The 12,542-nt window shown below is 41.9% G+C and overlaps 1 protein-coding gene across 7 annotated transcripts in view; it reads right to left on the bottom strand.

Annotated features, from left to right (window-relative positions):
* LOC127580770 (F-actin-monooxygenase mical1-like) overlaps nucleotides 1–12,542 on the bottom strand; it is a 133,882-nt gene that overhangs the window by 69,458 nt on the left and 51,882 nt on the right. For all 7 annotated transcript variants that reach the window (XM_052034609.1, XM_052034617.1, XM_052034616.1 and 4 more), the window contains 4 exons: nucleotides 9,278–9,389; nucleotides 4,988–5,294; nucleotides 2,091–2,298; nucleotides 1,584–1,691 (listed from right to left, as the gene is read on the bottom strand). In XM_052034609.1, coding sequence (XP_051890569.1) covers nucleotides 1,584–1,691; nucleotides 2,091–2,298; nucleotides 4,988–5,230 — 559 coding nt within the window. In that variant the 5' untranslated portion in view covers nucleotides 5,231–5,294; nucleotides 9,278–9,389. The remainder of the gene's footprint in view (nucleotides 1–1,583; nucleotides 1,692–2,090; nucleotides 2,299–4,987; nucleotides 5,295–9,277; nucleotides 9,390–12,542) is intronic.

The following is a 12,542-nucleotide window of genomic DNA, read 5'->3' as shown; positions in this document are numbered from 1 at the left end:
ACTGCTGCTGCCTCATTATTCCAGTGACCTGTGTGGAGTTTGCACTATGACTGCATGGATTTCCCCTCAGTGCTCTGGTTTACTGCACCCCAAAGATATACTGGTTGGTAGGTTAATTGGCTATTGTAAATTACCCCTAGTGTAGGTGGATGGCAGGGGAATCAGGGGGATTTTATGGGCAGTCGATAAAGATTAGGTAAGAAGAAATAACTGGGTGTATGGTACCCATAAGAATATTCCAACACAAACTTGATGGGCTGAATGGCCTCCTTCTAGGTCATAAAGAAATATGAGGTATGGGAAAATATGTGTAGATTAGAGTCATGGAATCATAGAGAGATGCAGCACAGAAACAAGCCCATTGGCCCACTGAGTCTGTGCTGACAATTGACCATTCATAGAACATAGAAGAGTATGGCACAATACAGGCCCTTCGGCCCACAATGTTGTGCTTAGCTTTAAACCTCGCCTAAGACCATCTAACCCCTTCCTCACAAATTTCCCTCTATTTTAAATTCCTCCATATGCTTATCTAGTAATTCATTTACACTGATCCTACATTAATCCCATTTTTATTCTCCCCACATTCTCATCAACTCTGCCAAGATTCTACCACTCACCTACATCAGGGACAATTTACAACAGCCAGTTAACCTACCAACCCACACATCTCTGGGATATGGGAGGAAACCAGAGCACCCGGAGGAAACCCACGTGGTGAAAGGGAGAATGTGCAAACTCCATGCAGACAGCACTGGAGGACAGGATTATACCTGGGTCACCGTAGAAAGCATCCTATCCGGTTGCATCATGGCTTGGTATGGCAACTGCTCTACCCAAGACCGCAAAAAGCTACAGAGAGTTGCGGACACAGCTCAGCACATCACATAAACCAGCTTCCCCTCCATGGACTCTATACCTCTCACTGCCTCGGTAAAACAGCCAGTACAATCAAAGACCTCACCCACCCTGGACATTCTCTCTTCTCCCCACTTCCATCAGGTAGGAGGTACAAAAGCTTGAAAACATGCACCGCCAGACTCAAGGACAGCTTCTATCCCGCTGTTATAAGACTCTTGAATGGACCTCTTGTATGCTAATGATTAATTCTAGACCCCACAATCTATCTCATCATGGCCCTTGCACCTTATTTTCTACTTGCACTGCACTTTCTCTGTAACTGTAATCGTAGCACTAGGTTCTGCATTCTGCTACTGATTTTCCCTTGTATTACCTCAATGTCATCTGTTTTGAAATTATCTGTATGGATGGCACGCAAAGCCACTGTATCTCAGTACATGTGACAATAATAAACCAATTCCAATTCTCTGGCGCTGCAAGGCAGCAGCTCTACTAGCTGCATTACTGTGCCACTGCGGAACATTACTTCATGTAAGAGCTTTACCAACAAATTGTTCCTCCTTTGTTTTGGTTTACTTTTACATCTTGGCAAGACACACAGTTCCTCTGTGACCAGACAGTATTTTAGATTCTATTCACCAAAACATCTCAGGCACAATCTTGTATCACATGAGGTGTAGAGTAAGTTGACTGTATAGGGCTGTTTAATAATAGGTCATCACCTTTGTCCTTTGGAGGTTCTATTAATCCTTTATATTCCACATTTACATGGATCTCAACACCTAGGATGAGGGCCACTTTCAGCAGAATAAGCTGCAGTTGTCGGATACCTGAGGCAAAAGATGTAAAGAATGGAAAACTAGTTATATAGATAAACTACTTTTACTTGGAATCAATCACACCAGGATTTTCAATAATTTAGACAACAGGTTCATGCTAGTTTTTCCACTAAAGAAGGTGGCACTCCCACTTCTACAGAAATTCCAATATTCCGGAGGGATAAAAAAAAGTATGCCAAATATATTGTCCCATTTTAACCAGACATATCTTAAACCTTGCAATCTCCTGAGATCATGAAAAGCACATTTCCAAGGCAAAATTTTATTCTTTTGATTTTCATTTTGCATTTCAATGCGAGAACACTTGCTCAGCCATGCAATGTACATACTCCAACACTCACCCACTTATACACACACAGTAACACACTTATGCACTGTCTCTGAACTTACTGATATGGTCAAGTGAACCAGAACAGAATTTTCCATAAAATTTCTTAGCTCCAAGAGCTCGCAGGTCATGGATGGTGAATGGCCACAGGTGCAGTACATTGTTCCGTGAGAAATCATCTCTTTTCTCTACAACAAAGACTTTGGCCCCAAGAAATGCAAGCTCAATGGCAGTTCGGAGACCACACGGGCCGGATCCTAGAACCAAACACTGTAACAGCAACTAGAAAGTCAGTGATTGAAAGAACAGAGGCAGTTATGTCCAAAATATTTACGTGGTCATCAATACACAGTAATCAGTGGAACTTCTCCCAGGAGATTAATCAAGGAGCAATGTGTACAGATATTGTGACATTAAAATGGCATAGATTGCAGGTCACCCATGCCAGAAGCCAAATGACTTTCATTTCCGTTCAATGTGCTCAAGTTTCTGGAACATGATCAAATTAAGACAAAGCAGCGGAAAAAACTCTTGAGACCTTCCTGATGGGCAATGCAAGGAGTATAAAAGACTACATCCATAGTGATGATGAACAAGATCAGCAGCAGTGTGCTTGGACAGTATTGATTAATTGCTTGCTGTAAAATCTGCTGGCGCAGGATTGGAAATGGAAGGATAGTAAAAGGCAATTCAATAGGATTGGTTCTGCACTTGTTATTGTGATAATAAATGAGACTAAGTACAGGCCTTTCAAACTGACCTGATCCAACCTATGGCAATAACAGCCAAACCAATACAACCCTTCAGCAAACTCATCCACCCCACCTGAGTCAATTCCAAATGACTAAATGATATTTGTATTCCAAATGGCTACAGCAGCACCCATAACTTCCTGTTAGGTGCTGTAAATCAATTAAAAAATCCTACCCTGGTAAACATTCAGCCACAACAAAATTTAGGATGAAGACATATGGATGCTGTCAGTGAGAGCACTAGTAAAAGATTCATACTCCACAGTCTTGAAACTTTATCTTTGACCCAGCTGCTTCTGCATGAAATGATCCAGCAATCCATTCAGTTGCATCAGTTTACTGCCAAGAATTCAAAATGGTGTGTTGCAGTTCAGAAAAACTCACAACCACATTGTCACAGTATTAGTGCTGGCCCTGTCATTAACACAGGAACAGAGAAAGAAGTTCTGCATTTTCTTAAAAGTTGTTGGTCCTCACAGTTAACTTCACCCCTCTCTCCATCCAACTCATGTAATAAATACTGCATGAACTTCCTACTATTAAATTTATTAGACTATTAATAAAATGTCTTGGCTAAAGAGATTTCATAGAACATGTTTTGAAATGGCAATGTAAACTCAAAATGACTCAGCCCACTTAATTCACTTCCAATCTAAACATTCACTTCTCTGCTGTCCACGCACAATGGCTATAGTGTGTAGCATTTGCAAAACGCACTGCAGCAATTTACCAAGACTTTTTTGACAACACCTCCCAAATATATGATCTCTACCACAGCAGGTGCATGCAATTGCCATCTCCTGCAAGTTGCCCTCAAAGTGAGATATTACCCAGAAATGGAAATACATCATGGGCCAAAATCCTAAAACTCTCTACCCAACAGCACTGTGGGAGTACCTAAGTACACAGACTGTGGCTTACCATCACCTTTCCTCGGGCAAAAGGGACACGTTCGGCAGTAGGGACATGTTCGACACAGCTTTGTGGGCCGAAGGGCCTGTATGTGCTGTAGGTATTCTATGTTACTATGTTTAAAAGATTATGGATGGGAAATAAGTGCCAACTTTCAAGTGCTAGTCACATCTAATGAATTAATAAAAATGAAAAGCTCTTGTTCCTGACTCTGGAATCTTGAAGTGATTGACAGGCATAACTGAGAGATCAGAGCACCAACTGAAGAGCAAACATTTGCAGACATTGGAAATCTGAAATAAAAACTGAAAATGCTGGCGATATTCAGCAGATCGGGCAGCAGCTATGGAGAGAGAAAAAGCAATTTCTGATTAAAGGTCAAGGACCTGAAATATTAACTCAATTTCTCTTTCTACAGATGCTGCCTGGCCTGCTAGGTACCTCCCGAATTTCCTGTCTTTATTAAGGTTGTGGTTAAAACTAATTCTGTTTTCTACTATCATTGCATCAACAGAGCCACTGCTGATGGTATGATAATATTAAATAGATCAAGAAGCTGGAAGGAAGTGAATCATGCAAGATAAGTTATTAAAATAAAGGGGAAACTCTGCTTCTCTCTGTAATCAGCAGAAAAACAGAAGATGAACATAAGAGTTTTGAAAACAGCTTCCATGGCCTGCAAAGTGGAACCCAGCAGATATGGAAAGATTTGGGGTGCTTTAGTTGTAAAATAAAACTGCTGGCAAAATAATTGGGTGCGGAGGGAAGACACGGGCAAGGCATGTGGGTGCTGGAGGCAAGGGTATTCACAGGCAGGCACCAGAACATAGGCCATGTACAGGAGGACACACACCTTCTTCTTTTTAGACAGACCGTTGGAATAGGGGACAAGGGTAGAATCGGGAGAGGGAAGTTGAGGAGAACTAATAAGAAATGGAAGTGGAAAGAAGTGACTTAATCAACTCATAAAAACAAAAATAAGACCTAAGACATCAAACATAAAAGATAAATATTGCAAGGAAAGTGGTGCTTGAGCTGTGTTTTCAAACAAGCAAGTATTTATAATTACATTTTAACATTGTCGTGGAAATAGAATCCTATGGATTCCCAGCAAATATCTGCACCTTGATGATAGAGAAGGGAGGAGGTAAAACTAAATTTCAGCAAAGCAGCAGTGTTAATCCTTTTACAAGCAGATTGTCCAAAAGCTGCGTCTGCAATAGGCAGAAGGACTGCAATATTCCTAAACAACATGCATTTTCCAGTCCACCTTAAACAAACAGGATGAAACTTGCCTTTGTGTTGACACAAGCCTGGCCTTGCTCATAATCCTTATGTGCTGCTCGTTTATCCAGTTTAGCCCACAAGGCTTTGGCCTTCCAGTAATTGAGGCTGCCTTTGAGCTTGTGGTAGAAGCTGCGATAGTCTGTGGGATCCAGGCACAGAAGGCGGCAGAGCTCCTGGAATAGACTCAGCGTCTCCCTACATGTCTTTCCTTGCAGGAACTTCTCAAAGAGACTGTGAGCTTCGTTGTCCATTGTGGCAAATATTCTTACTCAAGGCTGTCTGCCAGGATTCCCAGTATTCTTCAAGTCAGTGCATCTGAAAGTTGGAATACAGCAGAGTGTGCATTATTTGGACGAAACGTCCTGTTCCAGTTTGCTCAGTTTTCAAACCATGACAACTGTTCCCACATGATAGAAGCAATGCATTGAGGTTGAAGCACTTTATTTTCCTAGCACTCCGTTTCCTGTTGACTCTGGCATAGTTCCATTGTACATCGACACCTTACCTGAGCCATCATTCGTTTCTATCCCTGGACAGTGAACGTTGCCAGACTGATAAACATTACAAAATGATAAACATTACATAATAAATACAGTTCAATTCTCATACTAAAGGGTGCATGCTGCTCCCAACAGAAGTCCAAATGATCAGAGAAGCAGCGCTGTCTGAACGTTAACCTTCTAAAGCCCAAGAATACTGAGCACACTCTAAAAGGCCCTTGGCAATACCCAAGCTGAAATATTGATTTAGCAGACACAGAAGAAAACTTCAACTTTTCTCACTGGGAAATCTTCAAAAAAAAAACTTTTTCCCTCTTCTCCAGTCTCCCATCACACCTACCCCTAGTAGACACTATGTTTATATCGAAACTGTTCCCTCCAGATTCCACGGGTGACAGGAATTTCTTGCACTTGATGCTCAAACATCAAGCAGTGCTCACGACAGATCTAAGAGAAGAAATACCCTGCTGTCGCTAAACTAAGATTTCCATGGGGGAGGAAAAGACATGAAATTCAAGTGCATAAATCATATCTTTGGCAAGGAGTTAGTAAAGCTGTTAAGAAAGCACATGTCATCATAGAGACACAGGGTATAACAGCAGTCAAACCTCTTTAAAATACTGTTAAAACTTCAGCTTAAATCTTATATTAAATACTGATTACCACGCTTGAGGAGGGATGTTAAAGACTTGTTGTAAATTTACTAAAATGGTATGAAATGTGGGACTTCAATTATGTAAAGACAGATGTTCAAAATTAAGAGGTATTTTGAATAGGGAGAAACTTCCCATACTGACAAGTGGTTTGATAACAATGACCTTTCTGATCATTTTCAAAAATTTAGGAAGGAAACGCAGATAATTATCTTTACACAGTGAGTTATCATGATCTATAATCCACTGCTTGAAGTAACAGCAGAAAATTCAGTACTGGCTGGATTTGGGATGGTCAGCAATGGTAAATGTGAAGCTCAATCTTGATAAGATTCCCACGCACTTACGCTGGGGAACTGCTTCACAGATGACCTGCAGCCCGGATGATTTCAGGGGCATTGTAGGATTGCATGGAAGGAAAAGGAAAAGTTCCTTTTAATCTTTTTCAATATAGTAAATAATTTTAACTCAACTTGTGTTTTAAGTTTCAGAGTCACAACAAAAAAAAACAGGCCCTCTGGTACCAAGTCCATGCCGACAATTTACATAGTCCCATTTTATTCCCTCCAGATTCCCCTCAACTTCCCCCAAAATCTACCACTCACCTACACCAAAATGGAAATTTTCAGTGGCTAATTAACCTCTGAACCAGCATATTTTTGAGATGTAAGAGGAACCCAGAATATTCTGAAGAAACCCACATGGTCACAGGAAGAAGGTGCAAAATCCACAGACAGACCACACATCAGGATTGAACCAGGTTTACTAGAGGCAGCAGCTCTACTATCTGATTGAAATAAATAATTTTTTAAAAATACATTTTTGTTATGTTTTTTTCTGAATTTCAGGGGCATATCACACCCCTGGAGCAATATACAAAAAGTGCTGGAGGAACTCAGCAGGTCAGGCAGCATCCATGGAGGGAAGTAAACAGTCGACGTTTCGGGCTGAGACCCTTCATCAGGACTTGAAATAAATAATTTTTTAAAAATACATTTTTGTTATGTTTTTATCTGAATTTCAGGGGCATATCACACCCCTGGAGCAATATACAAAAAGTGCTGGAGGAACTCAGCAGGTCAGGCAGCATCCGTGGAGGGAAGTAAACAGTCGACGTTTCGGGCTGAGACCCTTCATCAGGACTGCAAAGGAAGAGGGTATAAACCAGAATAAGAAGGTGGGGGGAGGGGGAGGGGGAGGAGCACACACACAGGCAGGGGATAGGTGATAGGTGAGTCCAGGTGAGAGGGGGAAGGTAGGTGGGAGAAGATGCAATAAACTGAGAGGTGATGGGTAGAAGAGGCAAAGGGCTGAAGGAGGAGGAATCCGGTAGGAGAGGGCAGTGGACCATGGAATAAAGGATGGGGGAGGCGAGGAGAGGAGATGGGCAGGTCATCAAGGTGGGGGAAGGGAGCCATGGGAATAAGGGAAAACAAAGGAGTTGGGGGTGGGGGGGAGAAAGACAAAGAAGGGGTGGAGTTACCGGAAGTTAGAGAAATCGATGTTGAGGCCGTCAGGTTGGAGACTACCAAGGCGGAATATGAGGTGTTGTTCCTCCAACCTGCACCTGGCCTCAACGTGGCAGTATGCCAAGGGCTGAAGAGGAAGGAATCCGATTCTCTCCTTCCCCCTCTCACTTGGACTCACCTCTCCCCTGCCTGTGTGTACTCCTCCCCCTCCCCCCACCTTCTTATTCTGGCTTCTGCCCCCTTCCTTTCCAGTCCTGATGAAGGGTCTCGGCCCAAAACGTCGACTGCTTATTTCCCTCCATGGATGCTGCCTGACCTGCTGAGTTCCTCCAGCACTATTTGTGTATTGCTCCAGGTTCCAGTAACTGCAGAATTTCTTGTGTCACACCCCTGGAGTCTAAAACACATCAGACTAATAAAATAAGACCTGCAAATAGAGCTCAGGTAAGTTTGGGCATGGGGTGATTATGGACAACAATTGCAACCAGCAGGCCCATGTCAGCTGAATCCAGTCCACCGACCTTCAAACGGGCATTGGACACAGACTGGAAATAAAGAGACTGCAGGGCTATGTATAGAGAGCACAGGAGTGGGATTAATTGTATTGCTCATTCAAAGAGCTAACCAAATGATGGGTCAAATGACTTCCTTCTGTGGTGGACTATTCTTGCTGGATGTGTGATCCACAATTGCCCCGAGTTGGTAGTCGATAGTCGGGTCCCTTGTAACATGATGAACGGCCACTCACAAAGTCGAATCTTGATTATCAGCACAATGACACCGTACAGCTATATTTATTCAGCTGGGGCTGGGTTTCTGAAGAGATGTTTGAAAGCACAACGGGATTTAAACCTTTTGTTTTAGTAACGAGTTCTCGAGACCAAAGTTCACTGGAATCATTTCTTCCAACAAAACAAAAGCGCGAAGCTTATTAATATCAATTAAATTCGCGTTTGAGAGCCTTCAATTTTGGGGACATATTCAATCTTCAAACAATGACAGATCTGCTGAGTTTGGATGGTGGGGTGTTGCAAGGTGATTACTACGTTTTCCCTTTATTTATTAATTTCAAACCTAACTTTTGATTGCAAAGCGAAGACCGGACACAACAGGTTGAAACCCCCGCCCCCACCAGATAATGTTGATTACGTTAACACAAAGTTCCTCCCTTTCTAATGGAATTAATTTTCTACAGTGTCTTATTTGTAAATAATTACGACACAAAATATCAAGAACTAATACACTCAACTTCTCTTACTAATTAACCTGAAATTATAAGACGTCAGCGTGTGAAAAATATGAAATTTAAATTAAAGTATTGATACCATAAGGTTTCAAAACGGTGTTTTCCCCAAACGCTGGTCTATTTACTTTTCATTCGCTGCTCGATGTGTCCAATTTTATTTTAATTCTGATTTCCAGCATTTATATTGTGCAATATTGTTTCTTGCAAGTAAAACGATCAGTAGAACAGGCAGTGGGTATAATTCTTATCTGAAATATAATTCCTGAAATATTTGGAAACATCCTTTCTGTAACAGGATCCAATGGTTTCTTTTAGCATCTTTGCCCAGCTTCATTGCCCTTCTGGATACAAGGACCAGTTATCCAGACCTCCTTCACACCTATATTCCACCTGGTTGACACACAAGCTCGGTGTCACCGTGTCTGCTCACCTGGTTTTGACGAAGCTTCAAATGGTTGCAAATCCGATCGGGAGCTGGACTTCAACAATCTTCAGCCAATCGCATCAAGTTATGAAATTAATGCATCAATAAAATGCACAATCTAAAATCCAAAATATGAATAAAATGTTAAACAAAGCCTCTTCAGCTATCTTTTACGCATCCCGGCACAAAGTTGCATAATGTTAATCAGAAGGACGTTAAGGCAAAATTATTGTAGCACGGTGCAACCATTTGTTACATTTCACAGAACCAGAGCTCACGTTAAATTGAACAGCACATGAACGTTCGTATTTGTAGCGTTTGGATCTGCAGTTGGAAATCCTGCGGTACTGTTCACTATTGAAAGAGTGCTCAGGCTTGACACGCCCAGACCTGGCGATGATCTCGAGTTTGTTCCCAGATAATATCAGGGACAAGGTAATGTCCTGCTAATGGATGTGAACGCTTCTGCATTCATATTCAGGAACGCTGAGAAGTGCCTGATTTCGGAAGATTAGCATGATTGTTGATGGCACTTTAAAGGGAAGTTTAAGCGTACGTGAAGATGAGGAGAGAAAGATTCATCACTTTTGGGGGCAAAATTATAAGAAAAAGAATGTTAGGACTTAATTTACAAAATAGGGAAATACCCGAGACCTGAATGGCCATGCTATTTAAATATAAGTGTAATTTACAGACCGTGAGTTGTGTTGAATGAAATCAGTTGTGTGTATTTTCAGGTAAAGAGGCCCAGAATCTTTACCTTTGTCTTACTTACCTTAAGGAAGGTATTTCAATACTTCTGTCTGACATCCAAAAGCATTTCAGAATATTTTGGGTTATTGATTTGCTCTCTAAATTCCCTACATCAGCTCTGCAGTCCCAGAGTGCTCACGCAGCGCTGCGAGTGCTGATGGGTCATTCAGCTGAAACATGAATCCTGTCTCCCTCTCCAACAGAAGCTGTCTGAAGGCTGACTGGCTGCTTCATCATATTTCCTCTTTTGTGAACAGAAGCATCCCTGGCTCCAAATATCCCTGCTCCATTTACCATTGGCAGAATTTGGTACAAGTTACAATCGGAGATCTAATTCATAGAGTTATACAGCATGGAAACAGGGCCCTCTGCTCAACTCGACCATGTTGACCAAGTTGCCTACCTGAGCCAGTCCCATTTGCCTGCATTTGGCCCATATCCCTCTAAACCTTTTCTATCCATGTACCCGTCCAAATGTATATTGAACATTGTAATTGTATAATCTGCTTGCACGGTAGTGTAGCGGTTAGTGCAACGCTATTACAGTGTCAGTGACCCGGGTTCAATTCCGGCCGCTGTCTGTAAGGAGTTTGTACGTCCTCCCCGTGTCTGCATGGGTTTTCTCCGGGTGCTCCAGTTTTGTCCCACATTCAAAAGACATATGGGTTAGGAAGTTGTGGGCATGCTATGTTGGCGCCAGAAGTGTGGCGACATTTGCGGGCTGCCCCCAGAACACTCTACGCAAAAGATGCATTTCACTGTGTGTTTCGATGTACATGTGACTAATGAAGTTATCTTATCTTATTAAAGACTAACCTGACCATGTGATTTTTTTCTGTACCCGACCTGAGCTAACCCAACCCAGAAGCATTTGCTATTTTGCACACACAGTCTGGTCTCCAATCATCTCAGGTCTCCTGGCCATTTGACCATGACCTTGCTCTGCAAAGCCTGGTTGGTAACTGGTGTGTGATGACCATCCCATGGTAAAATATTTCACACACTGTCCTCAGGTCTGAGTGAAAGTAAGTCATCCCTGACCCAGAGGTTCTAAGAAGCAAAAGAAGAAGAATCCACTGATCAAGAGCTGTGGAGACATGTAGTTCTACTAATCCGATCATCTTGACCTGTATGAAGCTCGGAGCCAAGCTTGCACCACCTGACTAATCTGAAACTGAATGCTTTAGCAGAATATACACCTGACGACCCAACACAACACATACAAAAGTCGTAGAATCATTCAGCACAGAAACAGGTCTTGCATAGTTGGACTTGTGTTGGGCAGCCAGACTCTAGCTACATTGGGCAATTAATTCTGTTGATTAGTTTATGGAGTTAAAAGCAAGGTGCTGGAGGAACTTGGTGGGTCAGGCAGCATTCATGCAGGGAAATAGACAGTTGACATTTTGGGTCGAGACCCCTTCATCTGGACTGGACCTTGAAACACAAGTGCTTTCTTTTTAAGAAGCCATTAATGTTTGAGTGAATTATGTTTAGGGGGACACAGCTAGTGGAGCTGCTGTCTCTCAGCTCCAGTGACAGGAGTTCAATCCTGACCTGTCTGTGTGGAGTTTGCACTTTCTCCCTGTGACTGTGTGGGTTGGTAGGTTAATTAGCTATTGTAAATTGCTCTTAGTCTGCAGATGAGTGATAGAGTTTGAGGGAGTTGAAGGGAATGGGGGTGGGAGGGGGAGGATAAAATGGGTTAGAGTAGGATTCGTGTAATTTTGGGAGCTTGATGGTTAGCATAGACTTGGTGAGCCAAAGGGCCTGTATCCATGCTGTACCTCTCTATGACTTTGCCTCATAAGATTTAAAAAAATCTCATCTCTGGGCATCAATATCTATTATGAGGCAAGGAGGATGATTATTGTTCAAGCTGCACTTAACTACATCAGAACTTGTTCTTCACAAATAGATTCATGAATTCATTGCATGCCAGATATTAAATTTCCTGTTTAACTTTCAAGTTGACTTGAGTATTCATTCCTGATGGGAAAAAAGTGCATTGAGTGCTTGCTCTTGGTTTTATTTTTGGACCATCAGAGAAGTCTGAGACAAGATCAAGCTCACCAGTTTCAGATCTCAGTTACTCTATAATATCTTCCTGTTTTTCTTTCAGGAGAATGCCCCTCACATACCGACCTTCCTTATTCATACTCTGCATCAGGAACAGATACCTTCTAAATGTACCAGATTCCCCATGCAAATGCACAGCATTATATATACATCTATATATATATATTATATATATAGATGTATATATAATGCTGTGCATATATATATATATATATATAGATAGAGATAGAGAGAGAGAGAGAGAGAGAGAGAGAGATAGAGAGAGAGAGAGAGAGAGAGATAGAGAGAGAGAGAGATAGAGAGAGAGAGAGAGAGAGAGAGAGAGAGAGAGAGAGAGAGAGAGAGAGAGAGAGAGAGAGAGAGAGCGCTAAATCTTTAATGCCGAAATAAAAGAATGCTGCACTATTGGAGATGCCATTATTTTTGAGCAGAAATGTTA

This window comes from Pristis pectinata, chromosome 20 (genome assembly GCF_009764475.1).
Source record: "Pristis pectinata isolate sPriPec2 chromosome 20, sPriPec2.1.pri, whole genome shotgun sequence".
NCBI lineage: Eukaryota > Metazoa > Chordata > Chondrichthyes > Rhinopristiformes > Pristidae > Pristis > Pristis pectinata.
The sequence above is the reverse complement of the archived record's forward strand: the minus strand, read 5'-3'. Positions and strand labels throughout refer to the sequence as shown.